The 14,626-nt window shown below is 49.6% G+C and overlaps 1 protein-coding gene across 1 annotated transcript; it reads right to left on the bottom strand.

Moving 5' to 3' along the window:
• Positions 1–547: 547 nt before the first annotated feature.
• On the bottom strand, positions 548–9,053 carry Srxn1 (sulfiredoxin 1). Its single transcript, XM_031372250.1, has 4 exons — positions 8,923–9,053; positions 6,698–6,826; positions 5,875–6,415; positions 548–2,884 (listed from the first exon to the last, which is right to left on the bottom strand). The coding sequence occupies exons 3-4, from the start codon at positions 6,079–6,081 to the stop codon at positions 2,681–2,683; spliced, it is 411 nt and encodes a 136-aa protein (XP_031228110.1). The 5' UTR covers positions 6,082–6,415; positions 6,698–6,826; positions 8,923–9,053; the 3' UTR covers positions 548–2,680.
• Positions 9,054–14,626: the final 5,573 nt, after the last annotated feature.

Raw genomic sequence — 14,626 nt, 5'->3', positions numbered from 1 at the left:
CGATACTCATGAAGATCTTCATCTTGAACGTGTCATCTGGTCTCAGCCTCTCCAGGGCTGGGATTACAGGTATGGGTCATGCTTTACTCCCAGCTGGCTTTCTTAAAAGACCTACACCACGTCCTCTTGAGGATTGCTGGTTGGGTTTCTCCTTCTAGGTGGGATACACGGCCTGCAGTTACCTTGGCCCAACACTTTGCAAGCACATCCTTTGCTCTCCTGACCCTGGTTAGGGCTGTAGAGGCCACCGTACTGCTTAGAGAACCATGCCCCATTCACTCTCCTGCCCCGGTGGTCCAGAGCTTAGGTACTCTGGACAAGACTAAGGGACTAGCCCAAAAAAGCAAGCTGTGTTATATGACTAGAGTCCTGGCTGTTTTCCCCTGAGCAGCAGCTGCTCCATCTAAAAATCTACGTTTCTGGGCCCCCAGCTATTTCTGAGAACTTTCTAGAAATGCATGTTTCTGGGCCTCAGACCTGAAGCTCCAAGGGCAAGGCCCATCAAACACAACCAAAAAATGTTGGGCTAAAGCTACTGCTGTGTGTGTGTGTTTTAATTAAATAAACTTTTATTTTAGAATGACTTCAGATTCACAGAAAATTTGCAGAGACTAAAGAGTTCCCATACATTCTTCATCCAGCCCATCCCACAGATATGTTTACCCAAACTGGAAGGTAACTAAAACCCAGACCGAATGAGTCCTGGTTGATTTCTCTCCTTAGTCTCTTTTTGGTCCTAAGAATCACTCCAGCACCGTGATGCATCTTAATCCCTTTCAATTTCATTTTCTGGGACACTCGGTGGGTGGGGAAGCTGGTGTTCTCACCATTGAGCTGGGAAAACAGAGGCTTGAAAATGACAAGTGACTAAGGTCTAGCAACTGCCACCTCACTGCTGCTGCCATTGCCTCCTGGACTCTTGGTTTACAGAAGGCCTTCTGAGTGCCCTATGACCCACCTCATTCTGCTTGTGAGTCATCCTTGGGTGTGGGGTACCCAGCTCTTGAAGACACTGTGCCATGACTTCTAGGTTTTGAGAAATGATACTTAAAGGCTGACTTGGCAAGGCCCTTTGTGTGCTTGTGATTAAACTTATGAAAGGGAGTGCTTATGTGTGGGAGTGAGGAACTCTGTCTCATGCCCACCAAGATTCATCTGTGATGAACGATAGCCCCGTGTTCCTTATAGTCCCTCTTGGTGAGAGCTGGGTCCGTTTGCACCCCTTGAATCTAAGGAATGAACTGACTAGCAGAGACATAGTCCTGGGCACTGGGGCCGAAGAAACCTTGTCACCTTAAAAAAACATGTACCTGGGTGATAGTAGTGCACTCGGGAGGCAGGAGAGAGAGATCTCTGTGAGTTCAAGGCTAGCCTGGTACTGCAGAGTGAGTTTCCAGGACAGCCAGAGTTACACAGAAAAATCCTGTATCTCAAAAAATAAAATAAAATAAACGTAATTGGGTGCTTTGCTAGAAGGTATATGTCTGTGCTTACAGAGGCTATCAGGTCATCTAGAACGGGATGACAGTATTGTGAATCACCACGTTGTTGCTCCTAACAGCTGAGCCACGCTCCAGGCCCTGTTTAGTCACTACTACTCTCTCTTGGAACCCTGAGGCCATTTTGAGAATAAGCCTGAGCTAACCCAAGAGAGAGGCCACAAGGATAACCAAGCCAGTGCAGCCAACATTTGCCACAATGGCTAAGGTGATCCTAGTCCCACCAGTCCCAGCTGAGGTGACAATTGACTATGGGCTCATAAGCAGGACCAGGCCACAGCAGAAGAGCTGCTCAAAGGAACTTTGTTAACCCATAGAATCATGGGTAAATGAATACTTGTTTAGCTGTCGAGTTTGGGGACGGCTTGTCTTATAGCAAAGGCTAACATCTCCCTCTCTCGCTAAAGGGATGCCAACTGTATTGCAGGAGACATAGTGCCAGTTCCAGGGGATGAACAAGGCAATCACACTCAGCTCTTGACAGCATTTCCTAATGTCTGCTTTCTTTGCAGCCGTGGGTGGCAATGGTAACTAGCTCAGACCAAGGTGACTACGTGCAAATAAGCAAAGAACAGGCTCCTGAAACTGGACAAGGCTTTCCTTTCTGACAGAAGTTGGTCCAGTGGGTTTCTTCCCTGAGCACAGACATGATTCCTAGAAACACTGCAACCATCTTGTAACTATGAAGTAAGGAGCAACGAGGACAAGGCCAAAGGACTCCCGAGAGGAAGCCCTGCCTTCACTGAGCTGTTGACACAATACTGTGTTAGATAGAATACTGTGTTAGCCACCTGGTCTAGGATTCAGGCTACGGGGATAACAAAGTGTCTGTCACTTAAGCCATGGTGACCTAGGTCTTCCTTTACTTCCTAGTACCTAGTTCATGTAGTGATATCCTAAAGGTTAAAATGAAAGTCCTTGTCTCCAAGTCCATTTCCTTTCTCACTTCTTCCTCCTGGTACTCCTTCAGAGTCAAGACCATGGTATCTTTTCATAGACGGAAGAACTGAGTCCCCTCATTCCTGGGAGCTACGGCAGAGGTACCAAGAGGCAGACCTCCCTCCTTAAGTATAAAAAGAACATATTCCTTCTACAGCTTCTGCCCGCTGGGGGCTGCATGTATCTTCCGAGCGCCGGGAAGTGGTGCTGATGTGGAGGGGGTAGGGGTTATCAGGAGGTTGCTACTGCAAGTCTGGTGTGGATGCTCCAAGGTACATCCTCAGGTCTGAAAGGGTGGACCTCACGAGCTTGGCGGGAATGGTCTCTCTCTGTAGCTGCTGGTAGGCTGCGAAGCGGTGGCAGCCCCCAAAGGAGTAGTAGTAGTCACCGCCCTGGGCCCCTTTGATCCAGAGGACGTCGATGGGGGGTACACTGTCAGGGTCCTCCTAGAGAGAAGGGTCACAGGGTGAGAGCATGGCACTGGCAAAATGTTAGAGGGCTCATGCTGGCAGGAACAGCAGGCTCTCAGCCACCTAGGGGTTGGTTCTGCAAGCTGGTGGATGGTACCTTGGCAGCTTGAAAATTAGCCGGGCGGTGGTGGTGCACACCTTTAATCCCAGCACTCGGGAGGCAGAGGCAGGTGGATTTTTGAGTTCGAGGCTAGCCTGGTCTACTGAGTGAGTTTCAGGACAGCCAGGGCTACACAGAGAAACCCTGTCTCGAAAAAACAACAACAAAACAAAATAAAGCAAAACAAAAAAAACCAAAAAACAAAAAAAAGGAAAATTAGCCCTGAGAATATTTCTGACAGAGAAATGGCAGATGCTGGAAATGGCAGTGAGGAGGGGCTCCCCCCAAGGAACACTTGTGGAACACTGATCTAGAACCATGGGAATGATACATCCTGTGCCCACCTGCCTATACTTGGGGGACCACAGCACAGCCAGGAGGTAAGTACAGTCTTACCCTGACAAAGTTTCGGTCCCAGGAGCAGACTGAAGGAAGAAATGGCAATGCCGTGAAGACAGTCTCACAGGGAACAAGCCAGGAAGGAGGCCCACGCGTCTCTCTAAAGTGACGAGGGGCGCAGAGACACTTGGGAAGCTACAGATACGGACTTGTTTAGATTAAAAGCTCAAATGCCTGAACCGTGGCTCCTTTATGAGGAAACAGTGAGGGAACTGTGCTGTGCAGACGGCCAGCCATGTTCATCCAGCAGGGTGGTGGTGGACGTCAGGGAGGTGATGTATGAGAGGAGTGGCCTTAGGCAGCTGCACCTTGCAGGCCTTGTGTTGAAGGTACAGTAGTGAGTGGGCTCAAGAATGGTTCCCCTGGCTGGGCAGTGGTGGCACACACCTTTAATCCCAGCACTTGGGAGGCAGAGGCAGGTGGATCTCTGAGTTCGAGGCCAGCCTGGTCTACAGAGTGAGTTCCAGGACAGCCTGGGCTATACAGAAAAACCCTGTCTCGAAAAACAAAACAAAACAAAACAAACAAACAAACAAACAAAAAAGAATGCCCCCCCCATGCCCTTACATAGTGGAAGTCTGCTGATAGAAGTGGGTTTTAAGGCTCCCCAAATTGAAATTGCCCTGCATTGCCAAGCAGATTGAATGTAATCACTAGGTTCCCTGAAAGCAGAAGGCTGGGACAAGAGAGGTCACAGTGACCTGAGGTGGGAAGGACTCCACCAGCTGCTGCTTTGAAGATGAGGAGGAAGAGGCCCTCAGCTAAGGGGTTCAGTTGTCAACTTTTGGTGAAATCTAGAATGGCTTTGGAGGTGGACCTCTCTGGGTATGCCTATGGGGGAATTATCTTGGTTAGGTGAATTGAGCTGGGAAGATCTGCCCACTGTGGGTGGCATCATTCCTTAGGCTAGATTCTCTAACTGTATAAAGAAAAGAAACTGAGCCATGTCCAAGTGGTTTTTCATCACTCTGACTGGGGATACATGACCAATGGCCTCAATCTCCTGCCACCAGGAATCCTCTGACTTGATGGACTGTTAGTCACAATAAGGCTTTTACCCTTAAGTTGCATTGGTCAGGGTGTTTTGTCACACAAAAGGAAAAGTAACTAAGACTTGGGAAAGTGCATTTTCCCTTTGGGCCTCAAGAGAACATTCCCGTTGGCTTCTTATTTTAGCACAATAAAATAGACTTTGAGCTGGGCCTGGTGGAGTCCACCTGGAATCCCAGCACTGGTAAGACTGAAACAGAAGGATGATGAGTTTCAAGGCAGCCTAGGCTATATAGAGACACATCCTGTCTTAAAAACCACAAGACAGCATAGCTTTGGACTTGTGCCGCGTTTCAAGCAGTCCTGTTTGTGGCAACATATTCAGGTGGCCTAGGAAGATGGGTCCTTGTTTCCAGAGCCTGCAGCACCACAGAAGAGCTGTCTAAACTGGTCATTAAAACCCATCGGGACCCCAGCTGTGCTAGGGGGCACCCAGGTGCCTGTGAGGTCACAGATGGCCAGACCCAATAGGGTGGGCAGGGGAGGCACTGGCATCAAGACAGAATGATTATGGAATTAGAAGCAACAAAGTTGCTAGGGATGCAGCACCATGGTGCCCACAGGGGAGCGCAATCCCGGCCAACACCTGCACACAAAAGCTAAAACGGTGATCAAAAAGGAGGGGATGGGAGCACTTCCTGGGGTGGAGAAAGCCTGCCCAAAGGCTCATTGATGATGAGAGAGCATTCTGCGCTAAATCCCTTTCCCACAGTCAGCTTGAAGTCAACCACCAAAGATGGCAAAGTCCCTGCTGTTGTGAAGTTCACGAAGGAAGATGGGTGCAAATTATGGGACGAAAACATCCTTGCAGACTAAGGTGTCATAGGGCCCATGAATCTCAAGCATCTTGAAGAAGGGATAGGAAGTCATGTTGGCCTAATTTGACACAAACTCTAACCCCTAGTTACTGAGGGGGCCCTCCTTCTACGATAGACTGACCTTGTCCTTTCCCACTTCCTGACTGGACTAGATCCTCCTAACAGACATGACACACCCAGACCATGGCCAAGAGGCCGAGGCCAGAACAGGATATGCAGACCGCCTGGGTGTAAAGTCTCACCGTACCATCTTGTGAGCACTTGACCTAGGGCAAGTTGCTTTTTTTAAAAAAAAAAAAATCCAAACTTCTTGTGCCTCAGTTTCTCCTCTGTATAGAAGGAACAGTAACTACTTCACAGAGTTGCTCCGAGAGGCAAAAACCAGCTCCGAGGTGACCGCAGTGCTTTAAGTACGTGCGTCACGGATCATTAGATCATTAGTTTATGGCCAAGTCCAAGTGAGGAACCCGGGCCCCCGGGGAGACTCAGCCAGTCCGTCAAGGTCACACAGGCGAAGCTGAGCTCTGGCAGATCTAGGACCCCGACCCGCGCGCCCTCTCTTTTTCCCTCGCGCGGGCTGGAAGGCTCCGCGGGCTCACCAGGATCGTGTCCACCAGGCTCTGCACTTTGGCTGGGTCCAGCACGGACTGCAGCGGCCGGATGAGCACGGCGATTGGCACGTTGTGCACCGTGGCGATGCAGCCCGAGTGGATGCTGCTGCCCTGGGCGCCACCGAGTCCCTGTCCCTCGGGCGCCCCGGGCCCCGCACCCGCCCTCCGGAGCGCTCCACCCGCGCGTAGCCCCATACCTCTTCCTTAGCTGCCAGCGCCGCCCGGCCTCTTTACCCGGCCGGGCTGTACCATCGCGCGGCTGCAGGGGGAGACGGCTCTGCGCTTGCCCGGACCGAGTGGCTCGGCCCACACTGTGATCCTACTGGCCCCCGCGTCATTCGACCGGAGCCCCGGTGTCCCACGCTGACCTAGCTCCCCACTGCCCGCTGCGGCGCTCTGCGCCCCCTCGCCATGCGCTCAGTAGACGCGTCCGGCCGCTGACTCAGGGTGAGCTTGCAGGTCGCCGAGCAGAGGTGACGCACAGCGTGGTGACTCAGGCCCTCCGAGGCGAGGACGCGGGCGGTCAGACCTGCCCAGCAAGAATGAGTCGGCTCTCAGTAGGAGCGGGGAACAGTGGCCTCCACGCAGTAAAGCAAATGTGGTGACCTACTCACATTTCAGAGCGACCCTGCTAGCTAATTTCCTTCATTTTACAGTGAAGGAAACTGAGGCACAGAAAAGTTATGACCCCCCCACCCCCTCTACCCCCACAACATGTGGAGCTAATAAGTAGGTGAGCCGAGGCTCAAATCCGGTCAACACTGCTCCATAGCCAGCGTGGGCATATCTAGGCTCAGCGACAGGAACTCACCACAGTGGCTTGAGTTGTACTGATTCTTTATGGTTTTGTCCTGAAGTTCCACCTGTCTCAAATCCAAAAAATATATCCAGGAAATAGAAGTAGGTGTGGTTACTGAAGGTCCTCCCCAAAGTAGGTCCGCTCCAGGGAAAGAAAACAAAGCAAAATAATAATAATGATGATAACAACAACAACAACAACAACAACAACAACAAAGCCTGCCGAAAGTCAGGTCGTCTGACTACACAGCAAGTATCCAGCTATACAAAATCATCTTCTGTGACTTGTGCTTCCTCTTAGCATAGCTCATGGTTTCCAACAGTGAGTGTCTCTAGAGAGGCTGGGCCACCTCCAAGTCAACCTGGATCCTGTACAGCATCCTCTCTAATATTCCATTGGAGAAGCTGATGTTGAAAGGACAGTATAAACCCCGTTTGGCTCCATTTAAGGACCCCATTTAAGGTCCCATTTGAGGCACCAGGCCTGATTTCAAAAAGGGCTGTAAGGAACCAGCTTCAATAAGTCTCAGAAACTAAGTCATGAGAGACCAGCTCTAGGAACAGACCATAAAATCCAGAACAAGATCATAAAACCCCTCCCCAAGAGCAGACTGGAATAACCACACAGATGGGGAAATACATTATCTCAGAGTGGGCCATCTGCGCTGGGCAGCCCTATTTCATCATGAACCTATTTCATGGTTGAACGTTCATGACATAGGAATGCAGACCTGTGACCCCCTTAGCACCTACTAATGAAATTTTACATTACTTAGTCCTTCTAGAGAGTTCTCCCGGTTCCCTATAAGAAGGCCTGCCTGCTATTGTCTGGGGTCCCCATTTAGAGAATGGTTGATCCCCACACGCTGATTGTTTCTGCAGAATAAATGCTCTTTGTCTTTGCATACTATCTGAAGTTTAGGGTCTTCCTTCAGTGATTTTTTTTTTGGACCCTTAAAATACAAGACTTCCCAGGCCTAAGGGAAGGAGACAGTAAGGTTCTAAAAGCCTGGGGCTTGGGACCTGTTATAAACTCTGTTAGGAGACAGAACAGAGGTGACCCCTGTAGGTGCTAGGAAAAGGAGACACTGATGAGGGGCATCAGGTAAAGTCCTGTAGCAGGGAAGGTTCCTGCTGAGGACTCAGAATAGCCATCCTGCATCCCTTTGGGCATGGAGATCCAGGCCCCTGCTCTTTCCTGGGCAAGGGTGGCTGTAGGTGCCGAGCCTAACTTTTCCTGGTTATTCTGCTCTTGAATGGAACAAGTATTTTAAGAGCCCAGAAGCATATAGATATCTGCCTTGGGTGACCTGAGAGGTGACCAAGGGATCACAAAGCAGGACACCAATAAGTTGCTCTCCTGTCCTAACTGGCTGGCTGGAGTAGGAGGTGTGACATAAAATTCCCAGAAATCAGCTGATCTACATCAAACACTTTAGGCTGGTGGACTGGTCAAAACTTATTCATTGTGGAGAGGTTGGAATATTGCAGGCCCAGAGCCAAGATCCTACACTACTCTTAAGGGCTAACATTACTGCCCCGACCCCTCCGTGTGACCAAACTTCCTGCCACTATGATGCGGAGACCTTTTATGAGACACTGTTAGACGACTAACTTCTACAAACCCACAAGCTCAGGATGTCACAGACAGCTTCAGAGATCCCTGGCTGTGCTGTTGTAACTCACTACTTGGCTCTTCCATGAACAGACATTTTTTTTTTTCTTTTTTTGGTTTATTGAGACAGAGTTTCTCTGTATAGCCCTGGCTGTCCTGGAACTCACTCTGTAGACCAGTCTAGCCTCAAACTCAGAAATCCACCTGCCTCTGCCTCCCAAGTGCTGGGATTAAAGGCGTGTGCCACCACCGCCCGGCTTGAACAGACATTTTTTAAGCCATTGGCTAGCTTTAAACTACTTGTATTTATTTGATGTGGGTGCCTGTGTGGTGCATGCATGACTGGTGTCTGTGGAGGCCAGAAGAGGGCATCAGATCTCTAGGGACTGTAACTCTAGTTACAGAGAGTTATGGGCCTCTTGTCAGGAATTGAACCCGGGTTCTCTGGAAGAGCAGCCAGTGCTCTTAACTGCTGAGCCATCTCTCTAGTCCCTTGATGAGTGTATTTTAAATGTGTTGATTTATGTACTCTTTGTTCTGTTACAGTTAATTCTTTATAAAACTGTTACCGTGTTGGAACATGGAATTCGGGGTGACCTAAGTGCTCCAGAATAAACTCTTACCCCCTTGGGGATGAGCTGGGTGTTTAAGTTGCCAGCTGCTCGCTCGTGCTAAAGGCTGTAGTTCCCTGATTCCCACTGCTCCCCCCTTAGCTGATGGATGGTGACGCAGACAGAGGATGTGATTTATGAAGCATTTGGATGTGCAGGTGGCTTCCCCTAAGTGCTTGGAATGTGAGAGGATTATGAGGTCAGCTTGAAGCCCCTCCCCAACCTGCTTGGCCATTTCTCTAGCTTGGACAGCAGGGCTCTCCATGTCCTTTGCCTCCTCTCAGTTCCACCAGCCTCTTGGTTCCTGTTTTATTTTACACAGAAGGGTACCTCATTCTTGGGTGCCTGCAGAGCATTTTGTGGGGCACAGAGGCAGTGCTGCACTCTGTCTCCTTCTCAATCTCAGGATAGCTGCCAGCACGAACTGGGACACTACCTTTTCCACCTTTGTTCACATCAGAGAGAGAGAGAGAGAGAGAGAGGGAGAGAGAGAGAGAGGGAGAGAGAGGGGGAGAGAGAGAGAGGGAGAGAGAGAGGGAGAGGGAGAAAGAGAGGGGGAGGGAGGGAGAGAGGGAGAGAGGGAAAGAGAGAGAGAGAGGGAAGGAGGGAGAGAGGGAGGGAGGGAAAGAGGGAGGGGGAGGGAAAGAGGGAGACAGAGGGAGGGAGAGACAGAGAGAGGGAGAGAGGGAAAGAGAGAGAGAGAGGGAAGGAGGGAGGGAGGGAGAGAGGGAGACAGAGGGAGAGAAAGGGAGAGAGAGGGACAGGCTCCACACCAGCAGTGGTGAGTGACATACAATGTTCTCTCTAGTCAGTCTGATCAGGCTAGCTTGAGTCACACAGGATGACTGGCATTCTCCAGGGACATGCCGTGTAATGAGCTGTTTGGGGATGGCTGTGGTGAATTTAGAGGGGACAATCAGCCACCCTCCTGGGGTACAGCCGCCTGAGTCACCTGTATGTGGGTTAAGCAGGTGGGCGGATGCTGGCTAAGTATGAGGCTTGTGGGTGAGAGAATGAGATTGACAAGAGAAAGATGTGGCAGAGGACTGGGTGTCGGTGCCCTGTCCCTCTGATTTTAGCTGCAACTGTGCCAGAATGTTCTGCAGCAGCTGACTCACTGCCAGCTCTGAACCCAGGTGCCCTGAGCTCCCACGTCGGTCTCCACCCACACATAGCATACACCAGCGGTGTCGTGTTTACTGTGGGAACAGAACATGCCAATCTTCCACCAGCACAGGTTGGCGATGCTGCAGATCACTCAGACCTTTCTGGACTCTTCTCAGAGATCAGTGGGAACTGGCCTGTTGCTCTAGCAGGGGCTTCGCAGATACACGCCGCCGGACACATTCTGCCTGCTGCTAGCTCTAGCACCTGGGCCCCCACAGAGACAGCCTGAAAGGAGCCTGGGGCCTCAGACTTTGCCAGTGTGAAAATGGAACTTAAGCTAAGAGGACCGTGACACTACCATAACCTATCATTTATACCTCACCTGGCTTAAAGTTACACAATATGAGATACGCGGTCTGGGGGCAGCCACCATTTGTGCCTCAGTTTCCTAATCTGCAAAGTGGACATAGTAGCGTCAAGCTGTGGGATTATTGGGAGTTAGGTAATATTGCTAGACATCCTCCAACATCTTGCAAGTGCTCAGTAAATATTGGCTGTTTGCATTTTAAATTGATAACTTGTCTTGAAGGTCTGTCCAGTTCTGCATTTCCATACTTGTCTCCTTGTAGCCACGAGTCAGCCCAGACTCTGTATTTGGTTCTCAAAACAGGTCTCACTATGAGGTCTCATTATTGAGAACCCCCTGCCTCAGCCTCCCGAGTGGAGGGATTACAGGTATGCATTGTCACCCAGGCTTAGTCTGAACTCTCACTAGCAACGGACCGAAAGTCATTGTGGATCAGTATAATGAACCTAGGGGTATGTGGTCATTCCCTTGACCATGGGAGAGGCTGAACCTCTCTCCCTCACTCAGTGGAGGGATTAACTCTCTGTGGCAAGAACATAGCTGCCAACACTGATGATGTTTGGCTTCTTAGAAAAGAGACCTATTGGAGGCCAGTGTCTTCTCTTATAGAAGGGGAAGAGAAGGAAAGAGAAGGGAGAAGAAAGGAGCAGCTGTCATCGTCTGGAAGTCAGAAGTCAAGGGCGGGCATGGCTGCTCCCTGGTCACTTAGTGAGTACAGGCCTATCTTTCTGCTTGTCATTTTGTTTTATTATTTATTTTTAAAACAGGGTCTAACTATATAGCTTTTGCTTATCTAGAATGTGCTGTATAGCCAGGCTGGCCTTGAACCTGTTTGACTTCCCATCTCTGCTGCATTATAGGTGTACCCAGCTCTACTTCACTTTTTTTTTTCTTCTTTTTTCTTTTCAAGACAAGGTTTCTCTGTGTAGCCCTGGCTGTCCTGGAACTCACTCTGTAGACCAGGCTGGCCTCGAACTCAGAAATCTGCCTGCCTCTGCCTCCCAACTACTGGGATTAAAGGCAGCATGTGCTACCACTGCCTGGCTCTGCTTCACTGTTTTAAAGCAAAGTTCTTAATTGTCTTTGCTGCTGAAGTGCCAGCCATCTCAAGTGAGTTTGAGCCTGGGAGGAAGTGGAAATTGTTAAAAGTAAAGGATGTGGCTATCTCTGATTTGGATGCTGTTTCAGAAGTTCCATGCAATACCATCCCTTGAGTGTCCACAACTTGTTCGGTCACCCTGACTGCCAGGGCAGCTGGGATATGTAGTCTTTTTTCATCATGGCCGACTGCTCAGCTTCAAGGAGAGTTCTCTGACTACTAAGCAAGGAGTGAATAGATGTCAGAAAGTAGCTGGCAGTCTGAGTTATAGCTTCTAAGTTGCAAATCTCATAGCATAGAGAGAGGGAGAGAGGGAACATTTGCAAGGCTCTACTCAGATGCTTACATCTGAACAACAACAAAATTAAGTCAGCTACTTTGAAAAGCAGGAGCCATTTCATTAATCATGAATGCTTTAAATGTGTGGAGTTCATCCAAGAAGAGCTACTGGTTGCTATTGTCTAGGCATTGTGCTAACCTAAAGGGCTTAATGATGTGCAAAAAAGACACTGTGGGTCCCTTTATGGAGCGTTGATCCAGTAGGGAATGACAGTAGATGACTGAGTAACCCACCAGTCCTTGGGAAAGAAAGGCGTTGATGGGTGTAGCTCAACCGTGGCCTTCAGCACCTGAGGTCTCCTGATCTGCTTGGCAGCTAGCCAAGCACACCATTCCATCCGTGGCACAACTGTAAACATCGGGGTTGTATTATTGTTTTCGAAGCTTTAGGCCAAGAGCAGGATACCTTTGCATCGCCCCACCTCCGGGTGGCTCTGTTAGCCCTCATTGGCTGTGATGCAATCTTGGAACTTGATGGGTGGAAGCAGGAAGATTGGGATTTCAAGGCCAGCCTTGACTGTATCTAGAGTTTGAGGCTAGCCTGGGCTACATGAGAAACTCTCTCTCAAAAAGAAAACAAAACAAAACCCAAACAAACAAACAAACAAAAACCACCAAAACAAAAGCAAAAAAACTCCAACCAAACAAAAGTCTTCATATTTCTGGCCCTCCATACAATGGTATCAGGAGATGAGCCTTGGGGAGGTGAGTGGGTCATGAGAATAGAGGGCTGAGAAACTAGACTATCGTGCCATAAGAGAGACTTTGGGGTGTTTCTTCACTCCTTCTACTGTGGGAGGAGACAGCAAAACACTGCTGTCTATAAACAGTAAGCTGGCCCCAAGATGGCTCCTCCATTTAGCACTTCCTATCTTCTGAAACTCTGAGAAAACAAAAACCAACAACTTCCAGCCATTTGTAAGCAGTCTGTTGCAGTCAGAGGAGAAGAGAGGCGACACTAAAATACCCAAAAATATGGAAGTGGCTTTGGACCTAGTAAAGGAGAGGCAAGGGCTTGGAGATAAAGGCTCAAGGGAGAGGAGGCTGTAGAGGAATTCTCAGAGGGTACCTCGGGAGCCCTGGACATAAATGCTGGTAAGTGTGTAGGCATCAAAAGGAATTCAGAATGGTTCAGATGGGAAGGGATGGAGGGCTTTAGCGTCCCAGGACAATACCCTGGGGTTGTACAGCTGGGACCACAAGCTCATTTTCAAGACAAGAGAAGAATGATCCAGATGGGGAGCAACTCCAAGTTCATCATGGATGCGTCTTTGCTCAGAAATAGAGTCCACTTCCTTGTCCGTAGTGGATGAGGATGCCTAACGCCCTGGTGGAAATAGGACTGTCTCCCTGTGTGAGCACATGGTGGGACTGAAAGGCCACCCCTGTAGGCCTGGAGGGCTCAGCATTGCCCTAAAAAGGAATATGTGTGAGTTTTCTGGCCTTCAAGTTTGCCTTGTATCAGGAGGGACTTAACCTTCCCTTACTTATCCCCTAGTCTCCCTTTTGGAATGGAGAGATCATGCCTGTGTCTTGCCTACCACAGTATTTTGGAAGCATATGACTTGCTGGATCACAGGCTCAGAGCTGGAGGAGCTGTCCTTGGATGAATTGCTTCTGGAGTTTTGCCAATGTCTGGGGTAGATGATGTGAAGGTGAGACTTGGATTGTGAAGGAGCTGAAACTTTGGCTACTGTTGGGATAGAAGTCACATGTGAGACTATGACAGCCTGGCACGGCAGCATATGCCTATAATCCCAGCACAGGGAAGGCTGAGGCAGGAGGACCAGGTGTTCCACAGCAGCCTGGGCTCTCCATAATGAGAAGGATGGCAATTGGGAGGCAGAATTCTGGCCCCAGAGGGATCATTCCTTGCCCCTCCCATATTCATTTGTTGGGAGCCTAACTGTAAACACACGGTTTTAGGAGGTGATACTTTTAGGAGAGAATTAGATCATGAGAACAGAGCCCTCACCAATGGAATTAGTGCCCTAATGAAAGATCCCTGGGAGCTGAGGGAGGAGTTGACTGGTAAGACAAGCATGTTTGAGGCCCTGGGCTCCATCCTTAACACTCTTGCACATGCACATATGCTTCTGTGCCCGCACACGATGCCCCTGGAAACCTCTGTGTGCCTGTACCATGTGGCTAAGGCAGAGGATGGCCATCTATGCAGCTGGAAGCAGAGCCACACTAGGCATGGAATTTTCTAGGACTTCAATCTAGGACTTCTAGACCTCCAAAATTGTATGTGCACAGTTGGGACTTGCCATGGATGCATGTGTGGAGGCCAGAGGCCAGCTTTGAGTAGCTCCTTTTATTCTTTTCCACCTTTGAGACTGAGTCTGTCACTGAATTTGCAGCCATTTTGGCTACATAGGGTGAGAAGTGAGCCCCTCAGATCCTCCTGTCTTACCCCTCCACACACAGCAGCGCTGGGCTTACAGGCACACACTGCCATCTCCCTACTCTACAGCTTAGGCTGGCCCAGTTCAGGCTGGCTTTGAACTTCAGACAGTCCTACCTTAGCCTCAAAGGCGTTGGTATTACTAGCATCAGCTACCTTGCTTGTCTTGAGAAATACATAGCTACCTAGTTTATCTGCCCAAACAAAGACAAACAGATAGGACACCTGCACTCTGGGGACAATTTCCGTGGTTGCTGAGTTGAGGTGGGGAGATTAAGGAGGTACAGTGGCTCTCAGGAGACTATGAGAGGCTGGTCACGTGACCCAGGTAGGAGATGATGCTAGTTATGAACTAAGGTGGAGACTGAGAAGATGGGGAGGAAAGAGTCCCAGGAGC

This window comes from Mastomys coucha, unplaced genomic scaffold, assembly GCF_008632895.1.
Source record: "Mastomys coucha isolate ucsf_1 unplaced genomic scaffold, UCSF_Mcou_1 pScaffold15, whole genome shotgun sequence".
NCBI classification, from domain to species: Eukaryota; Metazoa; Chordata; class Mammalia; order Rodentia; family Muridae; genus Mastomys; species Mastomys coucha.
The sequence above is the reverse complement of the archived record's forward strand: the minus strand, read 5'-3'. Positions and strand labels throughout refer to the sequence as shown.